Source organism: Carassius gibelio, chromosome B21 (assembly GCF_023724105.1).
Source record: "Carassius gibelio isolate Cgi1373 ecotype wild population from Czech Republic chromosome B21, carGib1.2-hapl.c, whole genome shotgun sequence".
Lineage (NCBI taxonomy): Eukaryota > Metazoa > Chordata > Actinopteri > Cypriniformes > Cyprinidae > Carassius > Carassius gibelio.
Genome location: NC_068416.1, coordinates 14,997,176 through 15,016,887, shown reverse-complemented (window position 1 = coordinate 15,016,887; position 19,712 = coordinate 14,997,176). Strand labels below are relative to the sequence as shown.

Here is a 19,712-nt window from a genome sequence, read left to right as displayed (position 1 = left end):
CTTGCTGAATGTAAACAGACCAGGAGACATATGATGCTTTCAATCAAATTCTATTCAGTTAAAATCTGTCTGCTATATTGCCAGTGCAAACTGTTGATAAAGCTCTAGACTACCAACACACAGCAGGAGGATCTGCTCTGAGCTCTTGCACACTGATTTGTAAGGAATTTAATAATTATTGTTCATTAACAGTTCCGTTATAGATTAAGTTATTTTGAGAAAGAAACTACAGACAAATGTAAACTACAGAGTAAATTCACAAAGCTTTCAAATTATTAGCCAATTTCAAATGTTATAAAAACAAACTGTAATTCTTGTAAAATACTGTTAAAAAACTTTTTTTGGACGTGAGAATCAAAGTTATTGTATAATCTACAGTGACAAACCATAACTTGACACTCCCAGAATTCCCTGCATGATACTTCATATCTGATGGGTTGTTTTTTTTTATTGAAATAACATACTTTTTAGTTTTTTTTTTCCTCATCAGTTGTGCACATTTATGGTTTAAATCTTACATCTCATGTTGTCAGAAGAATGTTCATTGCATCATTTAAGTATCGTGTGTCAGCATGATGGGGATAAGTGTTTGTGTGAATGGCATTGTGCACCTTCTATATGAGACCTCCTGAGCTCATAGAAAAGCTGTTTGTGATGAGCTTTGGTTTATCATGTGACTTTCTCATCACCACCAGTAAAACATGCATTGATCTTCATGACAATAATCTCTGTTGCCTATTCTGCATACTTTAGCTTAGTACCACATTCCACCCACATCTGCAGAAGGACGCACACATTCTTGAAGTATTTGTGGAAAAGAACGTAAATAAATGGGAAAGAATCGGTTTTCGATTTCAAGCCTTAAACAATATCAATACAACTTATGAGACCATGGTTCTTGCCGAGGCCATGACCAGAAACGCAGCAAAACACACTATTCTGGTTGTACTTATAATTATGTCAAGAGATTACCCTTTCTGCATACTGAAGTTTCAAGGCCGAGAAGGGAGGAGTCAAACAAATTCAGAAGAGATAAATACAAAGGGCTGCCAAAAAGAGCAGCTGACCCAAAAAGCAGGGTGAGTAAGGCAGCGAGGCCAGGCGTGGTCAAGCAGAACCCATCTGCAGCAAGAGTAATTAAAAGCATACAGGAGCATTTGAATGTGCAGGGTTGTGGCATGGCTGGAATTGTTGTGCTCTGGTCTCAGACTCTGGGAAGCATCTGTCTTAGGGTGTGAGTGAGCGAGCGAGAGCGAGAGAAAGAGGGTCGAGAAAAGATGCTACATCCAAACAAGTAGGGCTGTCACTTTTAGTTTGAAAATCGATTACACATTCGATCGGACAAACCAAAAAAAGTTTTGAAAATGAAAATAGGGAATCGATTTTAACCAAATATGTACACTATTAATTAAAATAAACAATTAAAAAATATAGATCTAACAAAAGCAGAAAAAGAAAAAGAAATCCGAAAGTGCAGTATGCGTTGCGAAAGCTAGACAGAAAATACCAGCAATTTTACACGCCTATAAGACTCAGTGAAGTCGAAAGCCAATATCCTTGAGTAATTCATTTACTCAAACAGTACACTGACTGAACTGCTGTGAAGAAAACTGAAGATGAACACAAGCTGAGCCAGATAACAAACAAAAGACTGACTCGTTCTTGAGTCAAGAACCGTTTCTGTCAGACGCGTCCGATTCGAGAACCGAGGAGCTGATGATACTGCACATGTGTGATTCAGCATGAAGCAGAATGACACACAGAGCGCCTGAACCGAACTGATTCTTTTGGTGATTGATTCTGAACCGATTCTATGCTAATTTTATGAGCGCGGCTAAACTGAAGGCTTGGATCAAGGGCAATCATCACCAATGACACCATTACGTCATTTTCTTCAACCGGTTCATTGAATCAAACTGTCCGAAAGAACTACTGGTGATCCGAAAACTGCAACCGGTTTTTGACTTGTGAACGAGTCAATGTTTTGTACGTTATCTGGCTCGGCGTTCATCTTTATTTCTCTCTTCACAGTAGTTCAGTCAGTGTACTGTTTGAGTAAATGAATTACTCCGGGATATTGGTTTGTTTGAACTCAGAGGGAGTGTCAGCCACATTAAAAAAGTTAACAGTTTAAGTAATTTGTAGATTAATGCTTATTGGAGATGCGAACCGTTTAAAACAATTCAGTTCGATTTGGTGAACTGGTTCAAAAAGATCTGGTTACATTGAATGATTCATTCACGAACCGGATATCACTAAACTGCTTTGTTTTGAACTCTCTTACAACAGACACGGAAGAGAAGGTAATGCTGAATAAAGTCATGGTTTTGGCTATTTTTGGACCAAAATGTATTTTCAATGCTTCATAAAATTCTAACTGACCCTCTGATGTCACATGGACTCCTTTGAAGATGTTTTTCTTACCTTTCTGGACATGGACAGTATACCGTACACACAGCTTCAATTTAGGGACAGAAAGCTCTCGGACTAAATATAAAATATCTTAAACTGTGTTCCGAACATAAATGGAGGTCTTACTGGTTTGGAACGACATGAGGGTGAGTTATTAATGACAATTTAGATTTTTGGGTGAACTAACGCTTTAAGTACTGGTCATAATACTCACATAAAAATGTTTGATGTGAGTAACAGTATGTTTTGCAACAGCGCCGAAGGAAGCGGTTCTCTGACTGCACGGCCACACGTGCCACAGTTACGTTTGGGATCATTTTATTTTAAATGCCATAATGTCATTTGAAAACATTGTGTTTTAAAATACAACAACAAGTGCCAGGAAACCATTTAAAAAGGCACGTTCAGCTCAACAAAGTAAAATGATCTCAAATGTACAATGCACTCTTCATATTATCAAATAATCATAATCGTATCTATTAATTTTATAATCCTGCTACTAGCATTTTATTCAGGCTAAAACCCCTTTAATTCAAGTGAGAAAGCATTTTTTTTTCAAGTGGCTTTTGCAGATCCTGTCATAGCAGTCACTGCTTGCTGCAGCATTAAGGTGAATGATTAATCGATTAATTGATCGTTAATTTAAACTATGATCGATCATGGAAGTTATCGAAAATTGACATCCCTAATAGTTATATTTAATGGGTCACACTATATTAGGGATGTCCTGATACCACTTTCACTTCCGATACCGATGCCGCAGCTTTGGCTATTTGCCGGTCCCGATATCAATCTGATATTTTTATTTTATTCTTGAACTAATGCTAATAATAAAATAAATGGAAGCACTTTGCTCATTTAGCCACTTAAAAACATCTAACTCAAATGGAGAACAAATACTTCCAGTATATAGTCCACAACAAAAGTTGATTAAGAAAGACTGCCACCCTTTAATCAAACACTAAAAAAAAAAAAAAGTACTTCAGTACTTAAAGCTACCAACAGGTTTAAAGTTAAAACAATTTAAACAGCGGCATGGGTGGGGGGGGGGGGTTGTATTCATTTGTTCGGGTGGGCAATATGGCAAAAATGACAAATCTTTTTTAAAAAAATATCATGATTTTAATCATAATTGTTTGTCATGTTGGTTTTTCAATTTTGCAATCTGTTTGAACATTATAGCCTAATGATCTATAAACTAATATCCCTATAAAAGAGACAAAGCTTGTTACATTAAGGTAACAAAATATGAAAAAGCAGGTAAAGATAAAAGATCTTTCATTTTATCTTTGTAATAAAAAAATAGAACAAAAGACATTACAAATACACATAATACACAAATAAAAATAAACAGTGTTTTGCAGGTACAAAAGTATTTAGTTGGAACATTTAAAAAATGTAATGAACGAGTAAAAATAAAACAATATACTGTACATTGATCCTATTAAAGCAACAGTTTTAAAGTTTTTCAGTCTAGAGTATTGATTTTTTTTCTTTTTGTATTTGGTGTTAACATTAAACGAATAATTCACCCAAAAATTAAAATAGGTTAGTGTTTTGTTTTTTATATCTTTGGGTACCCACACAAAAATAGTTTTAAACCTGAATGAGTTTCCTTCTGCTAAACATAAACTCTATTTTGAAAGAAGGTGGAAAACCAAACAGTAGCTGGTTCACAGTGACTTCCAGAGTACTTTTCCCCCAACTATCAAAGTCAACGTGAACTAGCAACTGTTTGGTAATCAGCTTCTTCAAAACAGGTTCTTTTGTGTGCAGCACAACAAAGAAATTAATATACTGTAGGTTTGGGACAACATGTGAGTGAATAAACAATGACAATTTAAATTTTAGGGTGAACTATCTCTTATTACAGTCGACTGCATGTAGCCTACTGTCCCTTTAAAACCTTCAGTGTTAAATAACCAGTAGGGCTTTATTCAAAAGCAAATCATGTGGACATTATCATCCACGATCAAAATATTCATATCGCACACCCCTTTTCTCGGAAGCAGACCGAGGGCAGAGCGGACCGCAAGGGCACTTTAGCATCTGACCTCAAAGGGGCAGGGGCTCAAACGGAAAACGGCTCATTCGACCGTTGGACTTTTTTCATCTTTAAGGTTAAAATTCTTCCACACCGCTGACATGGCTATTGTCTAAGTTAGCTAACTCATCCTCATGCAACTATAATTGGCTACTACTGTTATTACATGACAGGCTGTATGCTGAACTGGATGTCGCAACAAGGGAAATGCTAATATTCAAGCATTTAGGCAATGGTTTAAGCTATATTTTCCTATGGTTTGTGTTGGATAGGTATCGGATCATTTTTTTCTCCCCTCCGATCTCATGTTCTGGGCCAGTATCTGCACGATACCAATATCATGGATCGGATCGGGACATCCCTAGGGACGGGTATCGTTAAGGTTTTAACGGTATTACTACTCTTACCGATACTGCTTAACGGTCCGGTACTTTAACGGTATTCTTATTGGTACTTTGTGTTGTGTTACTTTGTATTGTGTTAGGCAGTCAAAAACTTTGCATTTCTCTGTCTGCAACATAATGCACTTTTGAAAGATGCTTTGACAGATTGCTCGTGTTTCCGCCCTTCGCGTCTAAACATATCTCATCACATATTGCGTCTAAAAACGCGTGGAAAACACTAGGCACGCCGCTTTCTGATTTTTTGCCCCCCAAAGCCTTCGGGCACTTGTGCTCCTGAGACTTCTACCGTTGCTAAGCAACCATGACCTGCTCTCTCTCCATGAAGACGCGGAAATTTCAGCAATGGATAAACGAATTTGCAGCACTAAAAACTGCTTGCAGTAGCTCTGCTACTAAATTAATTTAAAAATCCACATAAAGCTATCAGCTGTTCCTTCATCTTGACTGAGCTTTCAATGTTGTTACGGAAAAGGTGAGGAAACTACATGACATGCGGTGCGCTTGCTGCATTCTGAAAAGTTTAGATTTTTTAACTCGATGCGGTGCGGACGCACAAGCTCGTTGCACCGCATGCGCGTTGCGACCGCGTCGCTACTATTTTGAGCGCATACCGTGCACCTACATTTGAAATAACGAACTTGAGCGCGTAAATATGCGTGTGTGTGCGCCGCACTCGTTCTTGGTGTGTGTGTGTGTGTGTGTGACTGACAAACAGTCTCCGCGGCACGCATGAGAGATCTCGCAGATTTCACAGACAAACGTCTTAATGTCGCAAATTAGAAATGTTTGGTGAGATAAAATGTGCAAGATAACATTAAGCAAACTCCTTTTTTTCCCCCTCCAGTACCGAAAGTAGAACCGGTACCGTCAGATCTTACTGATACTACGGTCTTTCATAATTTAGCCCCGGGGCCAGTTTAATACCGGGTCTCGGTACCCATCCCTAGACATCCCTGCAGTATATTCAGTGTGATTACCAAACCAAATCTCCAGGTTCTCTTAGGAGTACCAGGCTGAAAAAATGATGTGCACCCCTGTCAACAAGTCTATAAAGGATCATTATTAAACAGAACTGCACAAGTAGATGAAACCACAAAATACCAGTTAATCATGATGTTATGCACACAACCTGGTCTGAACACATGTGCTGCTTGAACTTATGTCATAAAGAGAAGTTGCTTCTCAAGCAACAGCATGGTCACTACATCTACAGCCTCAAACTTTAAGACTTATATAACCACTTTAACTGAAACTTTGCATTTAAATCTTATCACTTAATTTGCCCATACAGCAGGAAAACTAACGCTTGCACTTAAATACACTCAACTTACAAAAAAAAGAAATCTCATGCACCCACAAAATCTACTTAGAGGATCATATACGAAAAGTCTTGTGATAGTAAAATGTTTTTGAACAGCCACAGAAAACCTAAATTGAACTACACAGGACCTAATCTAGTGGGGTAGAGGGTATGTGTGAATGTATGGCACAGTTCCAATTACTACACAAACTCAAACACATGTAACGCTCAGTGTTCTCAGTGTCTGCAGCCTCAATATATGAGGAGCTGCTCTGAGAGTCACTTCACAAGCTTTTCACCATTTAATGAGGAAAAACTGTCAAATACACTCTCAAACTTAAAGATCTTCACAACAACCTGAAGTTTGTTTTAACTTGAAGAAATTATAACAAATATATTATGGTTGTATACTAAAAATGTACTTCTAAAAGGTAATAATAATATTTCTAAGGAATATCATACAACTTATATATTTTTCAACTATGTTTTAATATGGTTCGGTTGTGAAGAATCTTATTTGACAAAAAAAAGAGTTTTTTTTTATTGTAAATTAACAGTTATATATTTGTAAAGTCTGATTTTAATTAAGACATTTGAAGAAATTTGATAAAATAAAAAATCCAGAACACAGAATTTTGTGTAAATAAAATGGATTTTATGGGTCCTTAAATTAATAGGTAGGCCTATATTTTTCTGTGAAGTTTAATTGTGAGCATCCACTCTTAAGGTCTAAAAATGGTCTAGAAAGCATTTCTTCCCCTATTAACAATAAATGAATATGATAAGAATCAATAATGCATGATATGGAAAAAGCATCATGATAATATTTTGGCCACATCAGCCAGCCCCTATTGGCAGGTTCGTTGCTATGATTATATCTACAGTTTTCCCCAAAGACAGGGAGTTAACATGTAGCAACTGTACAGTTGACTCCTCTTCAGACGGCAATGTGCAATTAATTAAGAAACACATGCTGTGTCATAGGCCAGTCATGTGAATTGTGTGTTGGTCATTAAATATGTGATGGGAATATACCATACACAGCAACAAACGCTTAGAAGATAAAAGGGTAGTTCTTGCAAGTTAACATAAGGCAAAAACTTAAAACATTAGAATGAAAGGATCCTAATGAGGGATTCAGTAAACAAGGACAAAATTTGAAAATGTAACAAACTTTAACGCTATGCTTTTTTCTCTTCTCATAAGAAAAGTATTTTAACATAAGGGCAGAAAAGGCCAATTGTCTTCTACAAGCATTTCATCTGACATTTGTCCGACTCTGATATTGATTTAACGGTCTCTGAATGAACCCAGAATATAATTTATGTGCCTGTACATGTAGAACATATAAAGGCTTCCCAGAAGCAGACTAATCTTTTTAAATTCTTCACACTCACATTGAGTCATTACAACTGAGTCCAACTAGTTTTTTCCATGACATTTTAACATTATAGCTAGCAATTGAGGGAGAACACGTCTGAATGTCACAATTTAAAGTAACACACAAATAAGCTACAAGACTGAACCTGGCTATGCAAATTTATGACTACAGAAAACTACGGAATTCAAAGTAGGACTAAAACAAGCAAGGAGAATGTCAAGAATTTAAATATAACTAAAAATCCATTCAATTGCTCTGTAATCTCATTGATGTAACAATTTATCACATGGTCCAGCAATCCAGGTCAGATTGAGTACCATGATTCAGTATACACTTGGTTGAATGACTAAACTTGTTTCTCAGATAATTCTAAAGATATTTAGACTAATTGAAGTTCATAGGGCAGACTGACTCATGACGTATGGTGACCTAACAGGAACTGGAAACAGAATGCTTGAATTTGTGGGAATGCGGGTCCTACCTGAGCCTGTCATCTTCTCTGTCTACCTCCACTGACTTTAATACCCCTCCCCCCTGAATTCCAAACAAATACCAACAATACAAGGGTGGTGGGGGGCACCCATTACAAGTTATAAAAGGCAACAGAAACACCCCTGTACTCCAGACGGGGGGGGTCACATACAGCTCTAAAATACCAGAGAATACAAGTCTGCAGGCATGTATGCTCCCGAGAACTCAATTTGACATCGGTCATTTACTTTAATAAAGACCTATCTGCAACCAACAAGACATATTTTTAAATAAGATTGCATGCTTGGTAGTAGATCAACTATTTAAGGGTGAGTGATATACTGGTATATACGATAACCCTGGAGAAATCTGGTAGAGATCGCAGTTATGATATGCGTCACCATGAAAGCATCTGCACACATTTTTAAGACTTGTCAGTTTAACGTCACGATGAAGTTCAAGCGGTGACCTTTTCTTCCATTTTGTGACATATCCGAGTGCAATGATTATCATAAATGAAAAAATGCTGGCTAGGACTGTGTTCTTTGCATCAGTTGTTAATTAGATTTTGAGATGTCAGCATTGCATTTAAAAGAGGAAGCAGATGAACAAAATCCTGAAAAGTCCTGAATTTAGCTTTAAGCACTAATTTCATGTGTGTCTGTTCTATTGCTCATAAATTGTTTTACTTTAATTACAAACTATTTGCTTGTTTTCAGTTTGAGAACATTTTATTCAAGCATTTAGGCAATGGTTTAAGCTAGATTGTCCTATGGTTTGTGTTGGATAGGTATCAGATCATTTTTAGTATTTGCTGTGATATAATTATTCGGCATTAAGAATAATTTCAGTTCCACCTATTGATAATCGCAACATCCTTATCATATACTAAAACAACTGTGTTGTGTTATGTTACCATGAAATAAAATGACTCATATAGTGATTGCTTTCTGTCATATCACCCACCCCAACAAGCATGCATTAATTTTTCATCATGCAATTCTTGTCTGGAAAGCGCCTGTCATGTGTCAACAAAGGTGAATTCTGTTTGACAATCACAAAACCTTGGAAAAAATGAAAGTACACACTTGATTCTACAAGTAGCTGCAGTTTTAGAAAAACTTCCTAAATGGATTAAGAATAAACATGTACAGGACCTAACAGGTGCATCTTGATTTTACCGGCATGACAAGTCGCCCTGAAACCCAGCTCCACACTTCATTATCATAATAGCAAATGATAGTTCCACTGACACCGAGGAGGACAACATCTAAACTTAAATCTTGCTGTTTCAACATTTGCGTCCCGTGAAATTTCAGAAGCTGCAGTGGGGATAGATTTACTTAAGCCCTAGAGCTAGTGCTGACACTCGGGTTAATGTGAACGTTGTAACATCTTGCATCTACACTCACAAATAACACATATGTCAAGATCCAAGCCAGAGCATAAAGTTTACCAAAACAGTGCAAAGGCCTGGCGAGGAACGCAGATAAGCTTTGCTAAAAAGCTAATATTTCCAGGTAATATTTAGTTACGTACCAAGATTCACTTAGCTTCCAGGCTAGCTACATTTCTAGATCATTCTAAATGTCTGTCATTAAGACGCGACGAGAGGCGAGATACACTTTAAAGTTGCTGAACAAGGGGAAATGATTTCGGGATGGCTAACTAACGTTAGCAGACGACGGCGTTGCCCCCTGATGTTCTCTTTAGGCCCAAATCGCAGCCTTCGTCTGTGAGCCCGTGCTAATGCTAAGCTAACTTGCCCGAATTTTAGCTATTTAGAAACGCAACTAGCAACGTGGGTCGCGAAAAACGCAGTTAAAATAGCTTCTAACAGAGCACCCCGCGAGATTGTTGTTGTATTAATGTTGCCAAGAATGTGACGTGATAAGTCGGCCTTTCTAGACGAGTTGATTAATTCCAGGGTTTTGGAGGGTTGGGAATGAAGCCTGTTAAAGCTAGCTAGAGTTAGCATGTGAGCTAACACACTCACACACTTTCCTTCGGGCTGACTCGCGCTCACCTCAGACACCTCGTCCTCATCGCTGCCGGATCCAGGGCCCGACGACAGCACCGCGGCCGCTGTGAGTTTGAAATCAAGTCTGTCTGTGGTGGGCCCGCCAGCCTCGCCGAACAAGCGGACTTTCTTGCCCCCGACGCCGATCCCAAGGCCCCCGAGTCCGGCTCCTGGCGTAGCTCCAACCCCCATCCCTAACGCAGGGGTACGCGGAGTCACCGAGTCAATCTCGTCCTCGAAGCCGTCCGTCAGCATTGCCGTCCCGGCTACTGCATCCTGCATACTTTCCTAAATAATACGTCTGTATGTGAAGGTAATGTCGTCTCTTCACTTTCTTTGGGGTTATACTGTTATAAAATAATTACGTTTTACTTCAAGAAAATCCTCAAACTCTCCTGAAGCGAGAAGAGAATCTCTTTCCCCCAAGCCATTAACTTTCTAACAACCTACCCTTACTTCGTTCCATTTGTGTATTGTCCCGCCCCTGTTCAAAATATGGTAAGGCTATTGGGCTTGAGGGTTAAGTTCTGGAACCCGATTGGCTGCAACACACGCTACTCGAGCGAAAGCACGCGACGTCAAGGTTGGTTTACAAGAGGGCTTTAAGATTTAACGCCAGGAACATCGTTTAGTAAAGACGATTGGACGTGGGCACGCTTGTCACAAATTCCCGCCCTCTCGATACGCCTATTTTTGTCTTATTCGAGAAAGTAGAGGTTAATTTGTTTTCAGAATCATATTTTAGCAAGTTTTGTGAATTTTAGAGGTGTCGTGTTTACTGTAATGCAATGGAAGTTGCACCAGAATAGTCGGTCACTAATTTTAATAACATAAAAAATTATGAATATATTCTATTATATAATATATTCAAAAATATCGTCTGTCAAAAAGTCTGTCATCCCTGCGTCCGATATTTGGCAATACGTATTTAACATGTTAGGGACAACTGTGTCAATAACAGTAGGTTTATAGGAGGGCGCGACCGAGAGTGAAGCAATAACTCATTTGTGTGAAAGGTTTAGTTATGGGACTTGTAGTTTATTTTGATACGTATCTAATATTGTGCAAACATTATAAAATGTGGAGTAGAGATCAAAATATATTGTATCTAGTGGCAATACTGTACTTTCTTCCTAGGAAAATTTAGTTTTCCATGGGAATACTTTTTTCATATTCTTCAACATAAATATACTTTCTCTTTTTTGTATTAGTATGGAAGCTATGAGTCCCTTTGAATCATAGAAAAAAAATGATTTATGATTTAAAATATTAATGCTATTGTGATTGAGAGTCCATTGAAAGCCGTTTCATTGCAGGGGAAACTGAAAACTACTAGAGGAGATATTCAAACTTATTCCTGCATTAATATCCAAATTCAAATTCAGTTGAGATGATATTTAAAAGCTCCAAAAACATTCACTCAGCTTTATTATTTGAAGCACTCTTTTTTGATAAATGTTGCTTTGTTTTAACATTGTAAAAAAAAAAAATGTATATTTACATTTGAGTTTATTCACGTGTTTTTTTTATTATTATTCCACTCGTCACAAACATTTGCACTGCAGATATTGGTGTTTTAGGTGAATTCATAATGTCATTAACAAAGTTTGACATTTTGTTCAGACCCTTCAAGTGACTAAAATATGAATACATATACCTTAGATTGACACATGTATATACCATAATTATCTTTCTTTAAGGTTTGTATGTCAAAAATTTAGAAAATAATTTGAGATAAATTTAACCTGTTAAAATTAGACAAAATTAACCTTAAAACCAGACTTCAATGGGTTGCCCAAATTTACCATGAAAGCTGAATATTATGAAAGCTTAATAACAAGGACGAGCTCAGAAACGCAGGTTCTCATTGGTGAGCGAGTCAGCATTCAAACAGCCTGTATTGTAGGAGCAAGAGTTTGGGTAACTATTCATAAAGCAAAGTGGAGAGAATTGTGTCAGAAATTAATGGTTATGAAACGGTTTTATTTTTCTCCCCCTATTCGAGCTGTACATCTTTCAGCACATATTCTTCCCACACACTTGACCAATTCATTTACATGACATTTCCAGTTGCTTGTAATTACAGGAAAAGATTATTTGTTAAAAATATTATTTTACAGACTGCCCTCACAAAGCAATTTCCAGTATACAAAATATAGAGGATAACAGGATTTTTTTTTTTAGGATTTTTAAATGTATTATTTATAAATTTTATTCAATGTATCTTTTTTTGTAAACACTTAAATTTCCATTTTTTTTCATGGCTGTGGGAATTCTGTAAGATTAACTCTCAACTTTTCACTTACAGAATAGTCTTCAGATCGCATCACGAACTGCACATAAATAATCTCTGCAAATTATTATTTCAAACTACATATCTTGTTTGTCCATTACAGAGAAGTTTAAAACTGTTTTGTAAAAAGTGTTTTAATATACAACAAAATAAATATGTACACGCCAAATATGAAATCAGCAACAAAAAATAATTAAATCACAAATTCATTAATTTGATCACATCGATTAATTTCCATGATTGACACACATCAATGTATGCTTGTAGGCTAGAGGGTGCTTAAAAACTTCTTCACCTGAAAGAAAGAAAAAAGTGCAAAACCTGAATTAAAATTCAAGCCCAAACATGGCGGTTCTGAAACATTTTACTATGAGGCAAAACTCCTAACATTGCCATTTTTGGCCATTATATACGTACCTTATCAACAATATCTTCTTGCTTAATTCTGTCATTTTTAAAATCCTCATTAACATCCAGGAGCAGTATTGGAAGGTCTTTAAGATACTCAAAATCCAACCTGTATATGACAAGATACCCATTTAGATAATCAAACATCCGAAAACAGTTCAAATACAAGTTTCACCAAATCGTTAACTGATCACTAACTTTGTGGTTTTATTGGACAGCCAACACTCATGCTTATAATGCAGCTTCTCCAGGTAATCCAGGGGAATCCCTTGTTCCTCCTCTCGTCCTCTGAACTGAAGACGCTGCATACACCTCTGCAGATCATGTGTTTAATCAATACATCATAAAATACTCGCGTTTACGTCACTTTCATACTACTACAGGTCATGCACCGTGTAAGAAGCTGCGTGGTACCTCGGGATCAGCACGAAGATAGATCATGGCATCAAGCTCAATCTGGGACTCAAACTGAGTGAGGAGCCACGAATGCCAGTCTTGATAAATGGCCCACTCGGTCTCATTCAGATCTCCAGACTCAAAGAGGTTAGAGGCGAACACATATCTGGAGAATTAAAACATATGACTTTTAGTTTTTTCAGTTTCACGCCATATTTAAACTCTTTTCCAAATTGTTCAGATGATCTGTTTAATGTATGTACCGATCGCTGTAGACAGAGCGCTCAAAGAACTGGACCGGTTGCTCTGCCTGCTGAAGTTTGGCAGAAGGAGGCTGAAGCTGTGCACGGACGCGACTCAAACAGGCGTAGGTCTGGAAAGTGTAAGACCAGCGACTGGGCTTGTCATATAACATCTGCAGCAGGTTGCCTCCACTCTTCTGGGACGTGCTGAGCTCCTACAGGGATTGAAAGGAATGTGTTATTAAAAATCACTCACATTAACATTTGAGACTAAGTTTGAAGACACTTCCTTAATAAAATATCTTGTATATGGAGGGACATATTGTCTGTACCTCATACTCATTCTCTGTGGTTTGTACATTGCACCACTTCCCAATGGGCTCTGGTATGACCTCCCACTCTTCTGACGCCCGCTCCAACAAACGCACAAAAGTTGACTTCCCTGCCGCTGTTGCACAGATATAAATGTTTTAAAATAAAAAACATCAATACAAACAATCATAATTTGTGATAACCATATCTCAACTAGATGTTTTTGTTTATTTCTGGCATTAATTGCAAAAAGCATGCTTAAACCAATTGTTGTAGAGTTTGACTTATTATTAAAACACTATGGTAACTAAATGATTGTTATTGTTGATATTATTTTAAAGCATAGTCTGGATGTAATAAAATATCATCATTTAGCTGTCAACAGTTCCACAGTTATTAATAAAAGTATCAGGACGTTAAAAAATATTTTTAGCGAATCTATTACCAAACGTGTATAAGAAGACTATTTAAAAACAATTCAGTCTAATATTAATAATAATTGATGGTTGTGAAGGCTCACTCAACATAACGTTAGTATTTGGCGCCAACAGCACTACTGTATTTAATACAAAAAAGCTATCAAGCATATTACTCGAACATTCATAAAATGAATGTGTAAACAACACCTAGGTAATAAATTAAGTGCGTTTTATTTTATGGATATTGTTTTGCTGATTAAACAAAAATTAATCCAACTTACCAATGTTTCCCTCTATTGAGATTTTCAATGCCCTTTTTTCGAAACTGAGGTCAGCGTCAAAGCTTGAACAAAATCTCTTGGGAGGAGTAGCCATTATTGTAACAGACACTTAAATAAATAAACAAGAACAAGAAACAAGAAACAATATAAATTTTAAAAGTCTCCCAGACCAGCTTAATGCTGCCGCGCGCGCCTAAACAGTTTGAACTGGTTGAAATTCGCGGCAAGCCTTCACATGGTCAGCGGCGCGGGGCAGGGCTTCAGTAAATTCATCGCGTGATTGGCCAAGCCTACAAAAGGCTCTGTTTCATTGGTTGACGTTTACAACCTGCTGAGTCTGTTCTTGAGACGTTTCCTGTTCTTTATCTTGTGAACATGATGCAAGATTACGTTTATGCACCTTTCAGACCTTTAAATTAAGTAAATCTCCAAAGATTTACATGGTAAGTAATCGCAGATGTGGACAGAAAGATTCAAACTTTTGACAGACTATGCCACAATAAATGTACAAGGTAATTATCATTACTGTAACAATAATTAGCTAACATAAACATGACTAAAATATGAAGACATATTACAAATTATACACTGAAACTTTTTTTAAGTTGATTGAAACGGTGTGCCGAGACCCTGCAAAAAAAAACTTATATATACTTGTATATAACTTTATAAAAAAACAAATAATGACAGACAATTTGCCTTTATATGCTATTATTATGTATCTCAACGTGGCCAGTTGTGCAAGTACACCCGGCTAACAGCAGAGGGCTGACCAGCAGAGGGCAGCAGGTAACCACAACATAACCAATGTCAAGCAAAATGTTTTCCAGTACATTTGTTTAACCACGTAAAATAACAGAAATAAGCGATCATTATATATTGTAGTGTGTTTTTCCATTACGTACAAAATGAAGCAGTGTACTCACTATATCTGTCAGGTAACGAGCACTAACAGGTGTGTGATACTGATTCGGCAAAATGTCACGGACACAAAGGTGCTTCAACAACTTAAGTTAATTGTATTTACTTTTATTCAGTAAAGTGGACTAGTCAATATGTCGTATATGTGTAATATTTTTTACATAAGGGTACATATATGGTAGTTACACGACGAGGTGGCCGAGTGGTTAAGGCGATGGACTGCTAATCCATTGTGCTCTGCACGCGTGGGTTCGAATCCCATCCTCGTCGAAAGTCACGTTTTTCACGTGTCAATTAAATTCATTTGCACTGCTAACGGAAGTTGTTGTTTGTTATGTTTATTTTAGAATGATTCTCTGCCGCTACTCAGTCTAAAACAATTCCTGATTAGCTACCCATAGACCACACGTAGACACAAATGCGTTATGTTACTGTTAAAAGCAGATGTTTTATATACATTCAGACAAATATTTCGGCTGATTATGTCGGTCATTGTATGATAATGATATGACGTCATCAAACAAACAAACCAGACCGTTTCACGCTTTTTGTTGCTCCACCAGACTCCAAAATAGCTTACTTTTACAGTATTTTCAAAGAGTGAAGAACAATCTTTTCCAACACATGGTTAGGAAAAAAACTACTATGACGTAGTGCAAGTTCGGCTTTTATTAAAATCACGTTATAAATCACGTCATAAATCATGTTTGTAAAAGACACATACAATAACTCAAATATCAGACAGGGACTACTACCGGTGGGACTGTGCCAGTACAACACAAAGCGGCCAACTGTCGTTTCCTCGCTGCTATCAAAGCAGACGCGAATCTGAACTGCAAAACGTGTTGATCAAATTTTATTAGTGAAAGCAAGTGAGATTTATTTGAATATCACTAGTATTTGTTAAACACTTTAGTGGGATACAATAAAAAATACATTGAAAAAAATTGCGTGCTAAAACAAATAGTTGTTGATGTATTATAATTGAATAATAACAATTCAAATCATTTTGGAATACTTATTATTCTCTTGCTTAATTACATTTTCAATTTCACTGAAGCCAAAACTGAAGCTGTCTATTTCTATTTCTTGTTTTCTATTTCTCATCGTAATCTGTCTTAATGTTGAAAATACTAAAATAAAAATGGGTAATTTTATAAAATAATCTCCAGTATTACTGTATATCTGATCCAAATGCCACAATCTAATAGACTCCATAAAAACTTTTCCTGAATTAAATGAAGTGATAGTAACTGTTAGTTAAACTGATGCACTTAGATGTGTTTCATCTCTAATGTGTAAATGTCTTGATCAAAACAGCCTTAAGTTTCTAAAACAGCTGTAGATACATACCTCACTGTTGGGGGTGCTGTAGCATAAACTGTGCGAGTGGAACAAATACAATTATTAACAATAATTAGCCTATTAATTAACAATGTTGATATATATATATATATATATATATATATATATATATATATATATATATATATATATATATATATATATATATATATATATATATATATATAGTATTTATACTCGTAGGCTTTATAAAAATTATCATTCATTGTATTATATGTAAAAGGGATGCATGCTAAATTCAGTTTGAATTCTGTCCTACTTTCCATGAAATGTTTCTTCTACACAGTTTGGGGGTTACTGCTCCACTTCCATTGGATAATAATTGATATTCTCTCCATTGTCTGAAAATGATGTCTAAATGTTGGATTGTGCACCTGGTTACTATTTTGCCCTAATATCCCACAGGAACATACAGAATACCAAAGTGACATCAGTGTGATCACACTAAAACAGCTTGACGAAGTCCAGGGTCATTGCTGATTATTATTATTATTATTTTAAAGTCATGTTTACTCAAGCTCGAGAATTTGCTGTGCTTGATTTTTCAGGCTTGGAGGTGGTGGTCCAGCGATAACAGTCTGTGATGCTTTTGTTCCGTGGCTCTACAGCACAACTCGTGCAATAAACAATGCCTAACGCTAACATGACCACAATAAAAACACATAGTGGAACCAGCAGTGCCACAAGCAGCCAGCTTTTGTCATGCTTCTTCCTATCACCTGGACGCTGTTCTGTTCCTGATGCCAGTGTATCTTCTGGTATTTGGGATGTTGGAGGAGTGAGCATGACAAAATCCCATTTTCTCTTTGAAACAGATGTCGAAGCCTCCGAGGCTCCTTTGTTTCCTGAAGTCCTTACATCTGCTGTATCACCAGCTGCTATTGATATTTCTTCCTCATGTGCATCATCTTGATGAGAATCATCTGAAGTTGTAGTATCCATCAAAAAGTTTGATGAAGGTGAATTCGAAGATGCATGCTCAATTAAATCAGGTTCCTGAGTGGTCACATATCCCTCCTGTGTCTTCTCCGTAAACCAGCTCAAGTAAGTCGGATGCCACTCTATGCTTGGGGAATTTGTTGGCGATTCCAGAAGGCTGGCATCTGTCATCAGTTCAGGCAAGCTGGGACCATTCAGTGTTGCATCAGCTGATTCAGACTTCACATGTTTATCCTCGTTGACTGGCTGACAGTAGTAGTTGTCCTCTTGCAGCATATAACCCTCCTCACATTGACACTCAAATCCACCTTGGTTATTTTTGCACACCTGGTCACAAATATCTGGAGTTTTACACTCATCAATATCTTCACATTGATCTGGATTTTCTTCGAGTGGAGAGAATCCCTCGTGACAACGGCACGTGTAGGAACCAATCGAGTTCTCACAGATATGAACGCATTTTCCTTCCATACATTCATCCACGTCCACACATTCTCCAAACTCAGACGGAAGGTAGCCCTCGTTGCATCTACACTCAAAAGTACCAGGTGCATTGACGCATTCCTGTGGGCATGGTTTCTGCAAGCACTCATCTATATCAAGACAACTCTGACCATCACCAGACAGGAGGTACCCCTCGGGGCACTTACAGCGATGTCCCTGAGGAGTGGACTCACACTCAAACTCGCAGTTGGCACTATGGCAGGGATCCGAGAACTGGCAGGTCTTTCCGTCTTCTGCCAGAACATAATTCTCAGAGCACTCACAGTAGTAATGAGTATCTGAGTTCACACAGAAGTGCTCACAGCCACCATTGTCCTGTTTACACCAGTCTATCGGAGTGTCAGTGCAGAGCGGTGCATCCTTTGACCAGCCAACACTTCTATCCTCTCTCAGCATGCACAGTATTGACTGGTCTTCCTTGCCACCATCGGGACAAGGGAGAGTTGCCACTGAGCCAAAAGGGATGTGAGTAAGAATAGTACTTGCCAGTTCAAATGGGGTGGTGTAGAGTGCAGGACCCCCTCCTTCTCTTTGAAGAGCTGGGCACATCCCTTGGTAGGTGTAGCGGCAGAAGAAACCTTCCACAGCCACTGCACAAGATCCATCGAGCCATTTGAAGTTGTTCTTGTCATTTCCACTTTTGTCAGCCGTGTTGTAGGTAATGACCACACAACGGTGAGCAGCACAAGCATTGGGTAAGTCATCACGTTGCCAGTTCGTATACTGCGTTTCCTGATCCCCAGTGATCCAGGTAAAGCCCCTCAAAGGGCGCGTGGCCGAGCACTGCCGAGGTTGTCGCTGGAGGCCAATCCACAACCTGATCCTGGGCCGGGAGCCACGTCTGACCCCTGACGATAGGAGGTCATGGATCATGGAAGCTTCTTCTGGTCCTTTAATGGTAGCCAGGTTCCCCCCTTTATCCTTGCAGGTCCTCCAGGACTCCCTGAATGTCTTGCGCTGGAGATGAATGGAATAGCATCCCTCAGCGTTGCACACGCCGTCCTGCTCCTGCAAGCTTTGTCCTATGACTCCCTTACACCAATACAAATACAGAAGACCAAAGAAAAGACAGGGATATACAGCACAGCATTTTCTAACAGTCCTGTTTCCCATAATTGTTTTTTTGTTTTCTACAGCTGAGGTATTTCTTATGTCTTGCCTGTAGTTTTTTCTTACCTAATTAGATGTTTAAATTTACCTAGGAGCTCTTTCAAACCTCTCGTCTCTCTGCTTTAAAGAGATGACTTTTGTCTGCAGTCTGTCTGCAGCAGAGAGACAGAGAAGGAGGGTACAGGCGTTTGTTATTGGAAGAGGGGGCGGGTAATGAGTGTGCTGAGTGGTGGAGGGAGATTCGGCCTATGGTTTTCCCTTGTGCCGTATGGTTTTCATAAGTCTGTTTAAGGAAATAGTTTGTGACCCCGCCAACAAGTCCTCCCCTAGCCCCCCATCCTCTACTCACTCGTCCAATCACTACAACAGTCACGATCACATATTCATCCATTCATCCATCCAGCCAACCTGAAAACTTCATCTTGGGTCATCCTGATCAGATTTCACATTCTTGTATTGTTCATTTTTGCACAAGCTGCTCAGACAGTTC

At 38.0% G+C, this 19,712-nt stretch overlaps 3 protein-coding genes and 1 non-coding gene across 7 annotated transcripts in view; 1 reads left to right on the top strand and 3 right to left on the bottom strand.

The window, feature by feature from the left end:
- LOC127986618 (ankyrin repeat and KH domain-containing protein 1) overlaps nt 1–10,508 on the bottom strand; it is a 52,749-nt gene extending 42,241 nt beyond the window's left edge. For 3 of the 4 annotated variants that reach the window (XM_052588925.1, XM_052588927.1, XM_052588928.1), the window contains exon 1: nt 10,039–10,501. In XM_052588925.1, coding sequence (XP_052444885.1) covers nt 10,039–10,314 — 276 coding nt within the window. In that variant the 5' untranslated portion in view covers nt 10,315–10,501. Of the gene's footprint in view, nt 1–10,038 lie in introns of all 4 variants that reach the window. The other variant, XM_052588926.1, reaches the window with a different exon arrangement.
- A 1,935-nt stretch (nt 10,509–12,443) lies between these two features.
- On the bottom strand, nt 12,444–14,605 carry LOC127985390 (deoxycytidine kinase 2). The gene is made up of 7 exons (XM_052587390.1): nt 14,384–14,605; nt 13,704–13,819; nt 13,393–13,586; nt 13,148–13,295; nt 12,932–13,047; nt 12,743–12,842; nt 12,444–12,620 (listed from the first exon to the last, which is right to left on the bottom strand). The coding sequence occupies exons 1-7, from the start codon at nt 14,475–14,477 to the stop codon at nt 12,594–12,596; spliced, it is 795 nt and encodes a 264-aa protein (XP_052443350.1). The 5' UTR covers nt 14,478–14,605; the 3' UTR covers nt 12,444–12,593.
- Nucleotides 14,606–15,492: 887 nt separating this feature from the next.
- Nucleotides 15,493–15,574, top strand: trnas-gcu (transfer RNA serine (anticodon GCU)). Its single transcript has one exon. It is a non-coding gene; the product is annotated as a tRNA-Ser (tRNA).
- Nucleotides 15,575–16,781: 1,207 nt separating this feature from the next.
- On the bottom strand, nt 16,782–19,476 carry cd248b (CD248 molecule, endosialin b). Its single transcript, XM_052587412.1, has one exon. The coding sequence runs from the start codon at nt 19,223–19,225 to the stop codon at nt 17,183–17,185; it is 2,043 nt and encodes a 680-aa protein (XP_052443372.1). The 5' UTR covers nt 19,226–19,476; the 3' UTR covers nt 16,782–17,182.
- Between the last annotated feature and the right edge of the window lie 236 nt (nt 19,477–19,712).

Coding starts and splice junctions, on each gene's coding strand:
- LOC127985390 (XM_052587390.1), bottom strand. CDS start 14,477: ATGGCTACTCCTCCCAAGAGATTTTGTTCAAGCTTTGACGCTGACCTC. Junction 13,048..13,147: donor ATCTTCGTGCTGATCCCGAG/GTACCACGCAGC, acceptor CATGATCTGCAG/AGGTGTATGCAGCGTCTTCA. Junction 12,621..12,742: donor AAGAAGATATTGTTGATAAG/GTACGTATATAA, acceptor TCTTTCTTTCAG/GTGAAGAAGTTTTTAAGCAC.
- cd248b (XM_052587412.1), bottom strand. CDS start 19,225: ATGGGAAACAGGACTGTTAGAAAATGCTGTGCTGTATATCCCTGTCTT.